General features: G+C 40.8%; 2 protein-coding genes across 2 annotated transcripts in view; one reads left to right on the plus strand and one right to left on the minus strand.

The window, feature by feature from the left end:
- ATXN7 (ataxin 7) overlaps positions 1–3610 on the plus strand; it is a 158467-nt gene extending 154857 nt beyond the window's left edge. Inside the window, exon 14 of the transcript XR_002337616.1 lies at positions 377–3610. The gene's annotated coding sequence lies outside the window, so the exon portion shown is untranslated. The remainder of the gene's footprint in view (positions 1–376) is intronic.
- PSMD6 (proteasome 26S subunit, non-ATPase 6) overlaps positions 1–18275 on the minus strand; it is a 23148-nt gene extending 4873 nt beyond the window's left edge. The window contains exons 1-5 of the mRNA XM_021069182.1: positions 15798–18275; positions 14891–15096; positions 11254–11399; positions 10762–10981; positions 10528–10636 (exon numbers count right to left, since the gene is read on the minus strand). Of these exons, the coding sequence (XP_020924841.1) occupies positions 10528–10636; positions 10762–10981; positions 11254–11399; positions 14891–15096; positions 15798–16125 (1009 nt within the window). The 5' untranslated portion in view covers positions 16126–18275. The remainder of the gene's footprint in view (positions 1–10527; positions 10637–10761; positions 10982–11253; positions 11400–14890; positions 15097–15797) is intronic.

The following is an 18935-nucleotide window of genomic DNA, read 5'->3' on the forward strand; positions in this document are numbered from 1 at the left end:
CTGCCACCACAGCCACTAAATTTTCAAAGAGCAAAGATAAATGAACAAATAAGATACTATCTGGGAATAGTTCTGTGAAGAAAATAAAATTGTGATAGAGACTGGTCAGGAAGCCTTCCCCTGGATTGGGGTGGACAGGGAAGGCTCCTCTGCAGAACCAGCCATGTAGAGATGAGGATGCTTAGAGTGATGCAAAGATTCAAGGCAGGAAGACCAGGCCTAGCTCAAGAATAGAGGACAGATTCAGAATGTAGCACTAGACAGCTATGGGGATAAAGAAGGTAACCAAGACAAAAGATGTTTTCTGGCTTGAACAAGATAAAAACCCCTGGAGAAAGAAAACTTTTGTTTCTGAGATTTGTTTCTATATTTGCAGGAGAGGGAGGGATTCAAATATTACACTTTGGCAGTGTTCCGGTGGACTATCCTATGAGACATCCATGTGAAGCCATCAAGGAGATGTTTAGGCATGGGGTCTGGTACTCCCGGGCATGTCTGGGGCTGGAGACGTGAATTTGGTAATCACCAACATCCATGTGTATTTGATGATGGAATGGAGAGAGAGAGAAGGGTCATGACCAAGCCTGGGCCAGTTAGTCACTAGGAGGCCTAACTAAGGATGAGGCAGTAGGTCTGAAGAAAACAAAGATGTGTTGTAATTCAAGAGAACAAAGTTGGGGCAAGAAGAAAAGGATGGTCAACATTCAAGCAGAGGAGGATGAGTAAGGGAACACAGACTATAGATGACTGGAACAGGATAGAAAGCCCAGAAATATGGTCAATTAATCTATGACAAAGGAGGCAAAAATATACAATGGAGAAGAGACAGCTTCTTTAACGAATGGTGCTGTGAAAACTGGACAGCTTTTTGCAAAAGAATGAAATTAGAACATTTTCCTACACGATGCACAAAAATACACTCAAAATAGATTAAAAACCTAAATGTAAGGCAGAATAAAAGTCTCAGAGCAAAATACAGGCAGAACACTGAATAACTTGCAGCAATATCTTCAGGGATCTAGAGTGATGAAAATAAAAATAAACAAATGAGACCTAATTAAACTTAAAAGCTTTTGCACAGCAAAGGAAACCATAAAAAAAATTGACAGCCCAAAGAATGCAAGAAAATTTTTGCAAATGAAGTGAAAATGGATTTATCTCCAAAATGTAACAAACATCTCCTACAGCTTTATATCAAAAAGATAATAAAAAAATGGTCAAAGATCTACACAGACATTTCTTCAAAGACAGATGGCCAAAAAGCACATAAAAGATGTTCCACATCACTAATTATTAGAGAAATGCAAATCAAAACTACAATGAGATACCACTTCACACCAGTCAGAAAAGCCATCATCAAAAAGTCTAAACAATAAATGCTGGAGAGGGTGTGGAGAAAAGGGAACCCTTCTATACTGTTGGTGGGAATGTAAGTTGGTGTAACCACAATGGAGAACAGTATGGGGATTCCATAAAGTAACTGAAAATACAATTACCATATATGATCCAGCAATCCTACTCCTAGGCATATACCTGGAGAAAACCATAATTTAAAAAGATACAGGCACCTCAATGTTCACTGCAGCACCATTTACAATAGCCAAGACATGGAAGCAACCTAAAAGTCCATCATCAACAGAGGATTGGATAAAGAAGATGTGGTATGTATACATAGTCAAATATTACTTGGCCATAAAAAAGAATGCCATTTGCAGCAACTGGATGGACCTAGAGATAATCATGCTAAATGAAGTAAGTCAGACAAAAATAAATATCATATGATATCACTTTATGTGGAATATAATAAAAAAAGATAGAAAAGAACTTATTTACAGAACAAAAACAGACTCAAAGATTTCAAAACCAAATTTATGGTTACCAAAGGGAATATGCTGGGGGGAAGGATAAAGTGGGAGGTTGCGAGTGGCAAATGCACACTGCTGTACACAAAATTTGTAAGTGACAAGGACCTACTGTATAGCACAGGGAAATCTATCCAGTACTCTGATAGCCTATATGGGGAATCATCTAAAAAAGAATGGATATATATGTACATGTATAAATGAGTCATTCTGCCATATACCTAAAACAATCACAACACTGTAACAGCAGGGAGACCAGGGTCTTAAACATGAGATGGTGCTCACTAACAATAAAAGAAATGCATAAATATCAAATCATTGCGTTGTATATTTTAAATTTATACAATGTTATATGTCATGTGTATCTCAATAAACTGGGAAACCATATGGCAAAGAAAACTTACAGAACAGGATGGGAAGAAAAATGTTGGTCAGGATGGGTCACATCCATAAGCCCAATGTAAAATAGCTTCTCCAGTCTATTATGTGCCATTTAAAAAAGGACTAAAGAAGACAGGATTAAGATGGCACTCAACTTCTCTCCTAAAACCAACAAAACTCACAACTAAAGACTGAGCAATCTCCACCCAAATGGACCGGAAACCTTAAAAAAGATACCCTACTCCAGAAGAAAAAGAGGAGGCCACATCAAGAAGTAGGATGGGTGATTTCACGATATAAACAACCCCATACCTCCGGGTGGGAAGCTCCACAGACTGAAAACTAACTGGTTCAGGAGTGAGAATTCTAAGCCCCACATCAAACCCTCATGTGCGGGGATCTGGCACTGGGAGAAAGAGCCCCTGGAGCATCTGGCCTTGAAGGCCAGTGGGGCTTGTGCGCAGGAGCTCCACAGACTGGGGGAAATGGGGACCCCATTCTTAAAAGGCACACGGACTTTCACGTGCACTAGGTCCCAGGGCAGAGCGAGGTCTCCATAGGAATCTGGGTCAATCCTGACTGCAGCTCTTGGAGGACATCCCGGGAAAACATATGTGAATGTGGCTTGCTGTGAGGGAAGGACATTGAAGGTAAAGCTCTCGGGAATATTCAGCAGCTGCCTTTCTCTGGAGGTGGCCATTTTGGAAAAATCTGGCCCCACCCTCAGTCAGCACTGAGAAGCCCCAGGGCCAAACAACAACCAAGGTGGGATCACAGCCCCGCCCCTCAGTAAACAGGCTGCCTAAAGACCCCTCAGGCACACAGCTGCCTCTAATCCCATCTAGAACTAAGCCCCACCCACCAGAGGGATTAGAATCACCTCCACCTACCAGTGGGCAGGCATCAGCCCCTCCCATCAGGAAGCCTACAGCCAGCCCCCCATACCGATTTCAGCCACAGGGGGGCAGACACCAGAAGGAAGAGAGGCTACAGCCCTATTATCTGTAAAAAGGTCACCATACCAAAAGCCTATAAAAATGAAAAGACAGAGGACTATAACTCAGATGAGGGAAAAAAAAAACCCAGAAAATCAGCTAAGTGAAGAGGAGATTTTCAGCCTTCAGGAGAAAGACTTTAGATGGTTGATGCTGAAGATGATGCAAGTCATTGGAAATAAACTGGAATCAAAGACGGATAACTTACAGGAAACACTGACCAAAAAGATACAAGATATAAAACTGAAACAAGAAGAGATGCAAAATACAATAACTGAAATAAAAAATGCACTAGAAGCAGCTAACAGCAGAATACAGGAGGCAGAAAAATGAATAAGCGAGGTGGAGGACAGATTAGTGGAAATGATGGATGCAGAAGAGAAAAAAGATTGAAAACAAATGAAGAGAGTCTCAGAGAACTCTGGGACAATGTGAAACACAACAACATCCGTATTATAGGGGTACCAGAAGGAGAAGAGAGAGAAGGGGACAGAAAAATATTCCAAGAGATAATAGCCGAAAACTTCCCTCACATGGGAAGGGAACCACTCACTCAAATCCAGGAAGCACAATGGGTACCATATAAAATGAACCCAAGGAGGAATACACTGAGACACATATTAATCAAACTGACCAAAATTAAAGAGAAAATCTTGAAAGCACCTAGGGAAAAGAAACAAGTAACATACAAGGAAACCCCAATAAGGTTATCAGCAGATTTTTCGGCAGAAACTCTGCAGGCCAGAAGGGAGTGGCATGATATACTTAACATGATGAAAGGAAAAAACCTCCAACCAAGATTACTCTACCCAGCAAGGCTCTCATTTAGATTTGAAGGAGAAATGAAAACCTTCACAGATAAGCAAAAGCTGAGAGAATTCAGCAACACTAAACCAGCCTTACAACAAATACCAAAGGAACTTGGCAGAAAAGACAAGACAGCAACAGGAAACAAAAATGCCACAAATGACAAGGCTCACCAGTAAGGGCATATATACAGTAAAGATACGAAATCATCCACGCACAATTATACCACCAAAATCAGGAATCATGAGAAGAGGTGGGTACAAATGCAGGACACTGGAGATGAACTTGCAATTAAGAGAACAACAACTTAAAACAATCTCACATACATAGAGATTCTTATATCAAAACTTCAGAATAACTGCAAACCAAAAATCTACAACTGATACACAAACAAGGAATCTCTGGAGAGGAAATACATCTCATCGTAAATAAGTGCATAATCCACCATGAAGGAGGTCATTTGACATCATTCTTGGAATGCTGAAGTCTTCTTACATCTGATTCTGATTTCCTCTCCATCAAAGAATTTATGATAACTATAATTAAATAATGCAACTGTACAATTAAATAATACAGTTCTACAATTGTATTATTAATAACCATTTCTTTTCATGGTACAATGTAAGGTATATAATGTCTTGTTTATCACATCACCTAGAATGGGGTAATGCCTATATTGAAGAATCAATAAGATGTAACAAATTGTGAGGACATATTTATATAGTTACACTGTTTTTTAACCAATTTATGCATTTTATATTTTACTTATTTTCAGAGGGTATATTATTTTTGTTATTCTTACCAGTTAAATTATTTTATTATGCTATATAAAATGGTATATAAGGCTTTCTTCTCTATAAATTTTAGTTGCATAATTTACAATTTTAACATAATGCTAATTTTTAAAGAAAAATTGAATGTAATAGATAATACAAAGTAGGATAAAGTATAGAATAGATTTCCTATTTGTCTCAGCATATTTTCCATTCCACTTCTCCAGAGGGAGTCACTTAATCTGTTTCTTAAGATCCATGATATAATAATAATCTGTATGAATATAATTGTGTTTAAATATATGTATTTTATTCTGCAAAAAAATAAAAATAAAATTTCAAAAAAATAAATTAAAAAAATAAATTAAAAAGGACTTAAGAGTTCAATTAAAAACTATCCTTGGTAAGCAATGAGGTCCTACAGTATAGGACAGGAACCATACCCAGTCTCTTGGGATGGACCATGATGATGGAAGATAATATAAAAAAGGGAATGCATAATACATACATGTGTGACTGGGTTCCTTTGCTCTACAGCAGAAGTCAACACATTATAAATCACTACAGGAGTTTCCATCGTGGCTCAGTGGTTAACGAATCCGACTAGGAACCATGAGGTTGTGGGTTTGATCCCTGGCCCTGCTCAGCAGGTTAAGGATCCAGCATTGCCGTGAGCTGTGGTGTGGGTCTCAGACGCGGCTCATAGCCTGAGTTGTTGTGGCTGTGGCGTAGGCTGGTGGCTACAGCTCTGATTAGACCCCTAGCCTGGGAACCTCCATATGCTGCAGGAGTGGCCCTAGAAAAAGACAATAAATCAACTATACTTTAATTTTTAAAATTTTAATTAAAAAAAAACTATCATTGGCACAAACAAAAAAATGTATAAAACGTCAATAAAATAATTTTTCTCTTCTCAGACTGGCTAAGAATATGGAGGACAAGGAGCTATGTTCTCTGAAATGATGTAAACTGAGAGATGTAGAAGGAGGGCAACAGTTGTCTAAAGGTGATGTATTCGCCCTCTGCAAAATTCACTTTTCTGGATTTTTTCCTAAGAAAATAAGCAGATGTGGAAAAGCATTGTAAAATGTAGCAGTGTTCACAACAGGGTTACTTGTAATAGGGAAAAATTGGAAACAACATAACTTTGTAATCAGGAGAGGATAAATTATGGCACATTCAATACACTGAAATAGCAAAGTCCTTAAAGGATAAGTGGAAGTTTCAAGGAGTTCGGCCTCTTTGATCTACCACTACTTACACAATGTCTGATACATGACAGCCTCTTAAAAATATTTACTGGCTCAGTGATTTGTACAGAGACATGAAAAGATGCATTTTATTTTGAAAGAAAAAAAGCTACTTAAAAAACTGCATGTAAAATACATGAACATATGTTTAAACGTGTTAAGAGTGCTTGTATCTGAATATGAATGCCCTTGATGGATACATGAAATGTGCTGAAGGTAGTTCCTCTATAAAAAGGATCTAGGCAATCACTAGAAGAAAGCGTTTTCTTCTTTAAATGATACTATTTGGAACTTTCCCGTGTGTACCTAAAACCTTGGGGATTTTATGTGTGTGTGTGTGTGTGTGTATTTGGAGGCTGTTTTCCAATTTTTAAAATACATATAAATGAATAAAAAGTCCTGGGAGGATATATAACAATCTTAAAATGGTTATTTTGGGAAGAATCAGAAGAATCTTATGAGTAAGTGAATGTGTATATGAATTATGGAAATTAACACTTTCTCATCTCAGAGGTCTCCTGTGGCACAGTGGGTTAAAAACCTGTCATTGTTACTGCAGCACCTTGGGTTGATGTACAGGTACAATCCCTGACCTGGGAACTTCCACATGCTGCAGGCATGCCCCTAACCCCCCAAAGACTTTTTCATCTCGATTTTTAGTTTTTAAAAACAATCAGGTATTACCTAGAAAAGGATGCTATTTCTTTTTTCAAATGCGATTTTTTTTGAATGACTGCACCCACAGCATATGGAAGTTCTCAGGCCAGAGACTGAATCCTAGCCACAGCTGTGACCTACATCATAGCTGCAGCAACGCTGGACCTTTAACCCACTGTGCTGGGCTGGGGATCAAACCTGCACCTCCACAGTGACCTGAGCTGCTGCAGTTGGATTCTTAGCCCACTGCACTATGGCAGGAACTCCTAAATTACAATATTTTAAAGTACTTTTAAAGTACATAGAGTTCCCGTCATGGTGAGCAGAAATGAATCCAACTAGGAACCATGAGGTTGGGCATTCGATCCCTGGCCTTGCTCAGTGGGTTAAGGATCTGGAGTGGCTGTTGCTGTGGTATAGACCGGCAACTATAGCTCCAATTAGACCTCTAGCCTGGGAACCTCAATATGCTATAGATGTGGCCCTAAAAAGCAAAAAAATAAAAATAAAGTACATAGTCTATGAATATTTGGAGAAGCAAAAAGGCGTACAAAACCAAATAAACCCTACATGTCTCACTACATGAGAGCAGAGAGTAAATGATATGACTGATGACTGTAGTCAAAAGACTTAACTATTATGTCTTCTCCATTTAAAATATTTAGGAAATGTGTAGATTTGGAAAATATAAAAAGTTTCAGGAGTTCCCAATATGGTACAACAGGATTGGTAGTATCTCTGCAGCACAGGATGCAGGTTTGAACCCCAGCCCAGCAGGGTAGGTTAAAGGATCTGGCATTTCAGCAGGTACAGCATAGGGTGTAACTGCAGCTCAGATATGATCCCTGGCCAGGGAACTCCATATGCTGCAGTGCAGCCAAAAAAGAAAAAAGAAAAGAAAAAAGTTTCACCCCAATGTGTTAAGGTAAAAGGTAAATAGGGACAGGGAGGAGGTTACCTTAACCACTCAAAGATTTCCAAAAGCCATTAATTTCATTACATTAGAATAATTTTTCTATTTTTCTCTTAAATTACAGACATTTACACAGAGCTCTCAATAACATACAGGCACTGTGCTGATCTCAAGGTCATTACAAATTTTAAAAAAGCATAATGTCTGCTCCTAATTAATTCTAGGTAGCACAAGAGAAAAACTCTAAAAAAGAATCAAAATAATTTGCTCTTTTAAAAAAGAGCATATGACCAATAAGTACATGAAAAGATATTCGCCATCCGTAGTCATCAGAGAAAAGCTAATCAAAACCACAAGATACCACTTCAACCGACCAAGATGCCTACAATCAAAAAGACACACAATAACAAGTATTACATGTGGGGAAAATGGGACTCACACCCTGCTGGTGGGAATGTAAAATGGTGTAGCTGCTTTGGAAAACAGTTTGGCAGCTCCTCAAAAAGCTCATCAAAGATTTACCATTTGTGCCAGCAATTCCACGACTAGGTATATACCCAAGAGAAATGAGATCATATGTCCACACAGAAACTTGTACATGAATGTCCACACAGCATTATTTATAATAAGCAAAAGGTGGAGACAACCTGAATGTCCATGACCTGATGAATGGATTAACCATTGTGATGCAACCATACAATGCAGTACCATTCAGCATAAACTGAATGAAGCACTGATACATGCCATGGCATGGATGACGGTGAAAGCACTATGAAAGCAGCCAGGCATGAAAGGCCATATACAGTATAATCCAATTTATATGAAATGTCCAGAATAAGCAAAGTGAAGAGATAGAAGGACTAGTGGTCACCGGAGGGGAGGAATGGGAAGGGAGTGCTAGTGGATAGAGGTCATCCTCTAGGGTGAAGATGTTTTGGAATGAGTGGTGTGGTTGCATACCTTGTCAGTATACCCAACCACTGAATTATACACTTTAAAATATTGAATTTTATAGTGATTTATATCTCAATTTAAAAAATGAGGATGGAGCATAAATAAGAGCTCCAAGAATACAGAGGTTTTGTTTTGTTTTGTTTTTGTGGTCTTTTTCCAGAGCCACACCCGAGGCAAATGGAGGTTCCCAGGGGTCTAATCGGAGCTGTAGCCGCCGGCCTACGCCAGAGCCACAGCAACTCGGGATCTGAGCTGTGTCTGCAACCTATGCCACAGCTCATGGCAACACTGGATCCTTAACCCACTGAGCGAGGCCAGGGAACAAACCCTCAACCTCATGGTTTCTAGTCAGATTCATTAACCACTGAGCCATGACAGGAACTCCTATTTTGTTTTTTAACTGAAGAAGAAAGGAAAGGCCCCAATTTTAAGCAGAGTAATGACCAGGAGATCCACAAGCATAACAAAGGGAGAAGGGCAGTTCTACAGTGCAACCTTGTGTGCAAACCTATCATGCAAGTATGGGAAGATAAGGCCAAGGACGTTCTTCATACCTTAGAAGCCCTGTTCTCAGAGTTCATGAAACAAATAGTATGAATACCCATAAAGCAGCCTACTTTCTAGATATGGAGAAAGCACTTCATGAACCCTGGAACAAAACCCACTCTAAAGATAGAAGGATCATCATGAGTCTTCCTTTCCCAATTATTATTAATCAAATACTTTCTGAAATTTGCAGCACAAACAAGAGAATGTATCAATGCTAAGTTTTTTTTCTTTTTTCTTTTTATGGCCTCATCTGCGGCACATGGAAGTTCCCAGGCCAGAGGTCAAACGGGAGCTGCAGCTGCCAGCCTTCACCACATCCAAGGCAACAACAGATCTGAGCTACATCTGTGACCTGCATGGCAGCTGGTGGCAACTCCAAATCCTTAACCCAGTGAGCAAGGCCAGGGACTGAACCTGCATCTCATAGAAACAAGATCAGGTCCTTAACCTGCTGAGCCACAACAGGAACTCCTCAAAGCTAAGTTCTTTAAGTTTAGGGAAAATCATTTGGGAAGGACCCCTGGGTTGAATACCACGAGTACTTCCAAGAGATTACTTTCTCAACCAACATCCCTTGAAAATGATTTGCAAATTAGCAAAAAGATTTAGCTACCGCATAAATAATCCACTGCTGAATTCAAGGCTCAATTAACATCAACTCAATCAAAAGGAGATTCAGGATTCCTGCACATCATTCCCCATTAAACTCAATACTTAGAACCATTTGCTCATTTCTGCCTTACATGTCACACCCTCATAAGACTCTAAACCAAGAGTTCCCGTCACGGCGCAGCAGAAACAAATCCAAATAGAAACTATGAGGTTTCGGGTTCAATCCCTGGCCTCACTCAGTGGGTTACGGATCTGGCTTGCCGTGAGCTGTGGTGTAGGTCGCAGATGCAGCTCAGATCTGGTGTTGCTGTGGCTCTGGCATAGGCTGGCGGCTACAGCTGATTAGACCCCTAGCCTGGGGAATCTCCATATGCTGCGGGTGAGGCCCTAAAAAGCCAAAAAAAAAAAAAAAAGACTCTAAACCAGGGGTCAGGCAACGTTCCCTCCATAAAGGGTCAAAGAGTAAATATTTTTCACTGCTGAGAGCCACATAGTTGTCACCTATTTTTCTTGGTTCTATTTTGTTAAACAACCCTTTAAAAATGTAAACATCAGTCTAACCTTCTAGACCATACAAAAATACTTGATCAAAGTCTGCTACCCCAACCCCTAATCCCAAACAAGAACGGGCAATTGATTAGTCACACTGATTAAAGACCTGCAGTTATCGAGACACTATTTTTCATGTATGCGAAAAATCATCTCAGGTTATCTGCACATAAGATCAGGAACAAGATGACGACAGATGGTCAAAATGAGCAACTCTATCCTTACCTAATGACTGGAAGAAAACTGAGTAACGGCATTCATAGAGTGAAAACAGATATTGCCGAACTGCTGGAAGACTGTGCAGCACTTCAAGAATCTCTGCTCCCTTAATTACCTAGGAGTTGAAAAAAAAAAAAAAAAAAACAAACCCACAAGTGTTTTGCTTTAATGATTCTGTGTTTTAAATTAGAAAAGCACGGGGTATTCTTTAAATATGAGTACTCAAGATTCAGTCCTTACCTTTTCCCTGAGATCTGGTCTTTCTAAGGCTATCATGCTGACATAAACAGTGTAAGTCACGAAGGTTTTATAGTCCATGAGTTCATAGGATGTAAATGTTGACACTGTGTCAAGGAAGAGTTCGGCTGCCTGTTTGAAATCACGAATAGCCACACAGTAAAGGCCCTGATATACTTTTAGGCGGTTTCTCCGGTCCCAGTCTCCTCCTTCCTCTATTAAGCTATAAAATGAAAAACAGTAAGTAAGGTCATACTCTGGAAATAAACAGTGCCACTCTTTATAAGTTTTGTGTTATTTTAAAAGAGAAAGCATCTTATAACAACTTAAACCAAATAAAAAAATATTTAAATTAAATATTTTCCTAAATAAGGACATCAATTATTTGACCCACTTTACTAGCTAGAAAAAAGAAAGCAGGCAAATTTCTTAAATCAGTTTCTTATTTACAACATCATAATTGAGAGGGAAAATATCCCCACTGCTAACAAGTACCTTTTGGCCTTCTCTGTGTTCCGTGTAATGAGGTCATTATCCATGTAAAACAAGCCAATCCTAAGGAGATAGAACACAATATCCAGTCGGTGACCCAGGGCCACGGTTTTGTCGTATGTCTTGCGAAAGGCTGTCAGAGCACCCTCCTGTCAAGAGAACCAAGGCAACAGGTGAGAAAAGCTTAGAAGTTTGAAAGTGTTCAGCTGGCTGTCTAGGATTTTCTCAACAAGGAGTGGGGGGAATAGGTAAGAGTAGAGATAGAACAATATGGTTGTGAGATTATTTAATCTTTGGAGCCAGGTGATAATTGCATGGGGGCTCCTTATACTGTTACCTGCACTTTTATATCATAAAAATACACAAAATGTGCCTCAGCATATACTTACGTTCTAGAAAACAATATAAGAAACACATTCATAATTTACTCATGATTGTTTCAATATTCTTTATATTCGAGAACAATTTTTTTTTTTTTTTTTTTTTTTTGGTTTTTAGGTCCACACCCATGGCACATGGAAGTTCCCAGCTAGGAGGTGAAGTGGAACTACAGCTGCTGGCCTACACCACAGCCACAGCGACTTGGGATCCGAGCTGCATCTGCAACCTACACCATGGCTCACAACAATGCCAGATCCTTAACCCACTAAAAAAGGCCAGGGATTGAACCCACATCCTCATGAATACTAGTCAGGTTTGTTACCACTGAGCCACAACGGGAGTGTAGATATACTATTTTGTATTTATATTGTTCTGTATATTCAATATTTTTTTAACAATTACAATACACTACTTTAAAAATTACTGTTATCAATCCTATCACCTAAAGGGTAATAAAAATTTATCTTAATCACTGACTATCAGAACACAACTGAGTATTTAAAAATACATTTCTAGGAGTTCCTGTCGTGGCTCAGTGGTTAACAAATCCGACTAGGAACCACGAGGTTTTGGGTTCGATCCCTGGCCTCGAACTGTGGTGAGGGTTGCAGATGCGGCTCGGATCTGGTGTTGCTGTGGCTCTGGCATAGGCCAGCAGCTATAGCTCTGATTAGACCCCTAGCCTGGGAACCTCCATATGCCATGGGAGCAGCTCTAGAAAAGGCAAAAAGACCAAAAAAAAAAAAAAACATAAAAATACATTTCTACCTCAAAGCATTGTGAGATAAAATGTTTTTATTGCTGTAAAAACATGAAAATGAATAAAATCATTTGTTTATATTTTGTACTTTTCAGTAGGTGTCTGGCTTTGTTTTATGTACTTATTAATGATGCCTCATAAATTTATAAAAGGGACTCGCAAGACAGCAATGGGCACATCCAGCATTCAGATCTTGGTTTTTATTTTTTTCATGGCTACATGCGGAAGGTCCCAGGCTGGGGTCAAATCAGAGCTGCAGCTGTGGGCCTACACCACAGCCACAGCAATGCTGGATCAGAGCTGCATCTTCGACCTATGCCACTGCTTGTAGTAATGCTGGATCTTTAACCCACTAAGTGAGGCCAGGGATTGAACCCACATCTTCACACTATGTCATGTTCTCAACCCACTGAGCCACAACGGGAACTCCCAGATCTCAGTTTTTAAATACTCTCCCCAAACAAAACAAACTAGGGATTCTAAAAAAAAAAAAAAAAAAAAAAAAAAAAAGATGATAACAGGTGAGCCTGACATCTTTTATGAGAAAAATAAGGAAGATCAATGAGATCATGTCAAAAGGACAAAGAAGCCATCCTGAAGGAGCTTCCACTAACAAATTTTTGACAAACTGAGCACCATGAAGGATGACTATAATCAATAACATGGTAAATAATAAAGACTCAATGGGTCCCTTACTTTCTTAAAAACAAGAAAGTATGAATCCCTGCTGTGGCACAATGGGATGCACAGCATCTCTGCAGCGCTAGGACGCAGGTTTGATCCCTGGCCACGCACAGTGTCTTAAGGATCTGGTGCTGCCACAGCTGCAGTGTAGGTGGCAACTGTGGCTCGGATCTGATCTCTGATCTGGAAACTCCATATGCTGCAGGGGAGCTACAAAAGAAAAAGAAAAAAAAAAAAAAGGAAAAAAAACTAAGAAAGTCAACAGGAGGTAAAAAAGAAAACTTTTTAGAAAAATGCTATTTAATAAACATGGAATATAATATTAAAACATCACCAAATTACAACCCCTGATGTTAATTCGAGCATATTCTTCTTGAAATTCTCCAAGACCCAAATCAAAAGCTTTAGGTTTCTCATTTCTATGTAATAATGCATCCTCTTTAAAACCAAACCAAATCACAAACCTGACCTAGAAAACCACACAATTAGCTATTTTTAAACTGTTTTGTACGTCCCAAATTTTTACAATGACCAAATCTTAAATTTATAATCACAAGAAAAAAAATTCTGTTTAATTTAAACACTAGCTCTTATTAACATTTTAGCACTTTGTACTAGGTACCAGCTCTTTGCCCCTAGGAATTATATTATCCCTGTCCAACAAATGAAAACACTCATACAGATGCCTAAATCATAATTACTGAAGCCAGAAATAGTACCTACCCAATCTGATCCAAGAGCCAACACTATTTTTCTTTCTTACACTGACACCATGTCATCCACCGTTTCAATACTTCAGAGTAAACTGCTTAAAATTAAGGACATTCAAAGCCCATCCTCTTAATCACTAGTACACAACTATTGAGATACAAAATTTAAAAGATCAAATACTTGTGGGTATCCTTCTTGTGTTTTGACTGTGGCGTATACATTAGGTCGGCTGCTGTGCAAAAGAATACATACTAAGATAAAAACTGTTCTTTGTCCCAGCAATTTCATTTCACAGAATACACCTTAGAGAACCACCAGCATACATACACAAGAGGCACCCACAAGCGTGTTCTTATAGCAAGGGCTTGTGCTAATGAGAACAGCTGAAAACAACAAGAGAAAGGTCCAACCACTGAAGAGCTAAGTCAACTACAGAACAGCCCTACAATGGATTACTTTCTAGCAGTCAACCTGCATGAGCAAGATTCATGCATATTAACATGGAAAGTCACTCAGATATAATGGTGAGTGAAAATGTAAACAGGACCATGTCAATACACTGGGACCCCATCTATTTAAAACAGTTTTAGAACCAATACCACCTAATTTCTACGGGTACATATACATGCCTATAAATGTATAATGAAAGAACTAAAAAGGTTATCTGCGAAAAGGTAGGGAATAAAGAAAGAGCAAACAAAACTTTAGCATTAATCATAATATTTTACTTCCTTGAGGAAATATTTCTTGGATAAGAAATAATTTTTAAAATGCACCAGAACCAATGATTCCCAAACAAGATATGCTACAAAAATCAACTACTGGGAATGATTCCCATTTTATAAAAGCAGTAAACAAACATCTCTGGATGAACACTTATTTAAAGGGCAAAGAGAGAGAACGGGGTTAGATGACAGAAAGAGTGAAGCAAGAAAACTCTTTCTTTTTCTTTATTCTCTTTTGATTTCACTAGCTCAAGTAATTTCTTTAAATTACTTTGTACTTTTCGTATTTCTTGAAAAGGAAATTTTTTAAATAAGACATTATTAGCCCTGGACAGCGCCCACTTCAGACCATACAGACAGGGGAGATGACCATCCTCACCTTGTCACCGATGCGGCAGAGGTACTCAGCCTTTGCCATCATCGCGTCTCGGATTTCGCTCTCTCCCAGATTCTTCTCTGCATCTTCCAGCTCCTCGTCCAAACGTTTCAACTCATCTTCATTTGCTTTCTTCATTTTATTGAGCAGGTCCACGTCCATCTGCCAGTCAAGGGATTTGCACAAAGCTTCATAATAAGGAGCCATGTCTGAGAGGGAAAAGAGGGATGTGACTTAGGAGCGCCGCCCCGCCGTCCTAATGTCAGTGTCCACCCACCTGTCTCCTACCCCACTACCAAGAACGGATGGGACAGAGCGTGGAAAAGGTCTGGGCAAAAAGTGAATGCCTGATGCTGGGAGGTTGGCATCACGGCCAGTCCTGCCACCGCCACCCTCCCCTAGGGCCGAAGAGAGAACAATCCTCGGTTTGCTATTTGGCGATTCCTGTTCCCAGTCTTCCAGGGAGGGAAACGGTAAGCCTGTTGACACACAGACTCGCAGACCTCTGCGTACAAAAACACGGAGCCCAGCGACATTCACGGCTAGGAATACGAAAAGAACCGACCCCGTTTCCCCCGCACCCGCAATGCTTAAGCGCCCGTGACCGGTCGCTAATGACAAAAGTCATGCCTCTGCTCCACGCCTGGCACCAAACTCAATGTCTCGGGATCCCCGAAACTGGCCCCAGAGGTGAGGCGCAGAGGTGCAGACCTCCCTGAAGACAGGGCCAAAGAACCTCGAGAGCGCCCCCCGACAAAAAGGCAAGCCCGAGGGGCGGAGGAGACAGGCCTGGTCTCAAGGAGCCCGATGCGGGGGAGCGCCCGGGGGTCTGGAGCCCGGTCGGGGAAAATCTTGGAGCGCGGGGCCGCCCAGGCCTAGGCCGCTGACTCGGCGCTCCCGCGGGCCTCACTGTTATCACGGACGGCTGCCATCAGCTCCTCGCGCACAGCGGCGTCCCCGCGGTGCTCCGGAAGGCTGAGCAGGAAGCGCAGCTGCGCGATGCGCAGGTCCGGGTTCTTGGGAAGACCCTCCTCCTCCAGGTTCTCCAGCGGCATCTCGGCGGCGGCGGCGGCGGCGGCAGCAGCAGCACAGGTTCTCCCCAAGCTGAAACTCAGACCGGAGCCCCGGAGGTAGCAGGAGCGGCGGAAGTGGGAAGAACCCGTGAGTGCCCTCATTCGCCTCCAGCCCGGCTTCCGGTCCCGAGTCCGCCTCCGCCCGCAGCGTCCCCTGCTGGACATGCTTGGAAACGCCTCACCCGGCCAGGGCGCGGGCGCCCCTGTGTGGTCGCCGAGGGCTTTTCCTCGCTCTTGGCCTAGCTAGTCCCAGAGGGAGGGATGCCCATTTCCAAAGTTGGATTTCCTGAACCTCTTCCTTCCTCCCTTTTTAGCTATTTTATTTTTCATTCCGTTTGTAATTAATAATGGCTGGAAGTCTTTTGAGAATTTTGAAAATATAATAATAATGACAGTAACAGTAAAAACAACCAGCACATTTGTCTAGTCCTTATTCTTTTTGTCTGTTTTTTTTTTGTTGTTGTTGTTGTTGTTGTTGCTATTTCTTGGGCCGCTCCCGCGGCATATGGAGGTTCCCAGGCTAGGGGTTGAATCGGAGCTGTAGCCACCGGCCTACGCCAGAGCCACAGCAACGCGGGATCCGAGCCGCGTCTGCGACCTACACCACAGTTCACGGCAACGCCAGATCGTTAACCCACTGAGAAAGGGCAGGGACCGAACCCGCAACCTCATGGTTCCTAGTCGGATTCGTTAACCACTACGCCACGACGGGAACTCCTTTGTCTGGTTTTTAACTTGTTTAAAAAAATATTCATTTTTTAACAATTGAAGTACAGTTCCTCTACAATATTATAAAAGTTATAGGTGTACAATATAGTGATTCATAATTTTTAATTTTTTTATTTTAAAGGCCACACCTACAGCATATGGAAGTTCCCAGAATAGGGATCCAATTGCAGCTGCAACTCTCAGCCTACACCACAGCCACAGCAATGTGGGTTCTGAGCCACATCTGTGGCTCACACGAAGCTTATGGTAATGCCAGACTCTTAACCCACTGAGCTAGGCCAGGGATCAAACCCGCATCCTCAGGAAGACTACAGTGGGTTCTTAACCTACTGATCCACAACAGGAACTCCTCTTAATATCAGGAGGCACTGCTATCAGTCCATCTTGTAAATAAGAAAACACAGATTAGGCACAAAGAAGTTAGCGAATATGATTAACCAAGGTTATATGACAGCTATGCCTGAATAAAAACCTCCATCTGCAGCTCTAAAACCGACCTTCTTTCTGCTTGTCTCAGAAATTGGCTCCCAAAATTCCAGTCTTAATACAAAAGCATCACCCCTTTGTTTATGTGTAATTTAATCATTGCATGCCTGCATTTTCAGCCTCTTTTTGTTCCTGTTGCTATTCAGTCTTCTGAACTGGTAATGTTTACATGGAATTCCACCTATTGGATGTCTATAACTTATTTTTACTCATCTCAATTAAAAGTGTCCGACCTTGTCCGGGGTTGTTGTCTTCCTAGGATTAAAGACTGAGATGAACACTTTGGGATGCACAAGTCATTTCATATTTTGCATTTTTTTTTTTTGTTTGTGGCCACCTGTGGCATATGGAATTCCAGGACCAGGGATTGAATCCAAGCTGCAGCTGTGCAACCTATGCCACAGCTGCAACAATGAGAATTCCCTAACCCACTCACCAGGCTGGGAATTGAACCCATACTACACAGAGACAACCCTGGATCCTTAACCCGATGCACCACAGTGGGAACTCAGTGTTTTGCATTTTTTTCATTAGCATAAATTCCCATGCAATATTAACAGACACAAGAAAGGAACATTTTGTGATTTTTGGATATTGAATATCAAATGCTGTTTCAGAAAGAGTTAAACCAGTTTACACAGCCACTGAAGCATTTGGAATTGTCACATTCTCACCAGCAGTAGGCATGACCATATGTTTTTAATAATGTCTCGGTTTTTGTAAAAATAAAATAATCATTTCGAAGGCAACTCAAATGATAGAGAAAATACAGAGAGCAAGGAAAAAAGTTAAACTTTTGGTAAAGAACTTTGTAAACTGCGTTCATTCATTCACTCATTTGACAAACATTATTGCATGGCTGCAAATTACCAGCTGTGGTTCTAGCCACTGGGAACACAGCAGGAAAGAACCTGAAGGCCCTGTCCTCATGAAATGTACATTCTAGAGACAGTTAACATCACTAAAACTCACCTAGATATATATTAATAGGATCATTGTACCTCGTAAACTGTTTTGTTCACCCCACCATGTACTGTAGCAATCTTTCAATGCCAGTGGATAGGGACTGACACCATCACTTTTTTTTTTTTTTTTTTTTGTCTATTTGCCATTTCTTGGACCACTCCCGCGGCATATGGAGGTCCCCAGGCTAGGGGTTGAATCGGAGCTGAAGCCGCTGGCCTACACCAGGGCCACAGCAACGCTGGATCCGAGCTGCGTCTGCAACCTACACCACAGCTCACGGCAACGCCGGATTGTTAACCCACTGAACAAGGGCAGGGATCGAACCCACAACCTCATGGTTCCTAGTCGGATTCGTTAACCACTGCGCCACGACGGGAACTCCGACACCATCACTTCTAATGAACACTTAGGGTTCCTTCATTATTATTATTATCAGATAATTTTATGGCCACACCTGTGGCATATGGAAGTTCCCAGGCCAGGAATTGAATCCAAGCCACAGCTGTGGCAAAACTGGATCCTTTAACCCACTGCACCGGGCTGTTTGAAAGGATTCCCCTTTCAATTCTTAATTGATATCCATTTGAATCATTTTTATTTTTCATTCTTATAAACACACCTAGGTAATTATTTCTTACCTCAAATCCATAGAAATTAATTGCTAAATAAGAGGGCTTTACATGTTGACATAGTATATACAGACTATATATAAATCTTTTCTAAAAATTATATACCAACTTACATTCCCACCAGTATTAAACAGAGGGCCTCCCTCCTTGCCAATATATTTTTAT

The sequence above is a fragment of the Sus scrofa genome, chromosome 13 (assembly GCF_000003025.6).
Source record: "Sus scrofa isolate TJ Tabasco breed Duroc chromosome 13, Sscrofa11.1, whole genome shotgun sequence".
Taxonomy (NCBI): Eukaryota; Metazoa; Chordata; class Mammalia; order Artiodactyla; family Suidae; genus Sus; species Sus scrofa.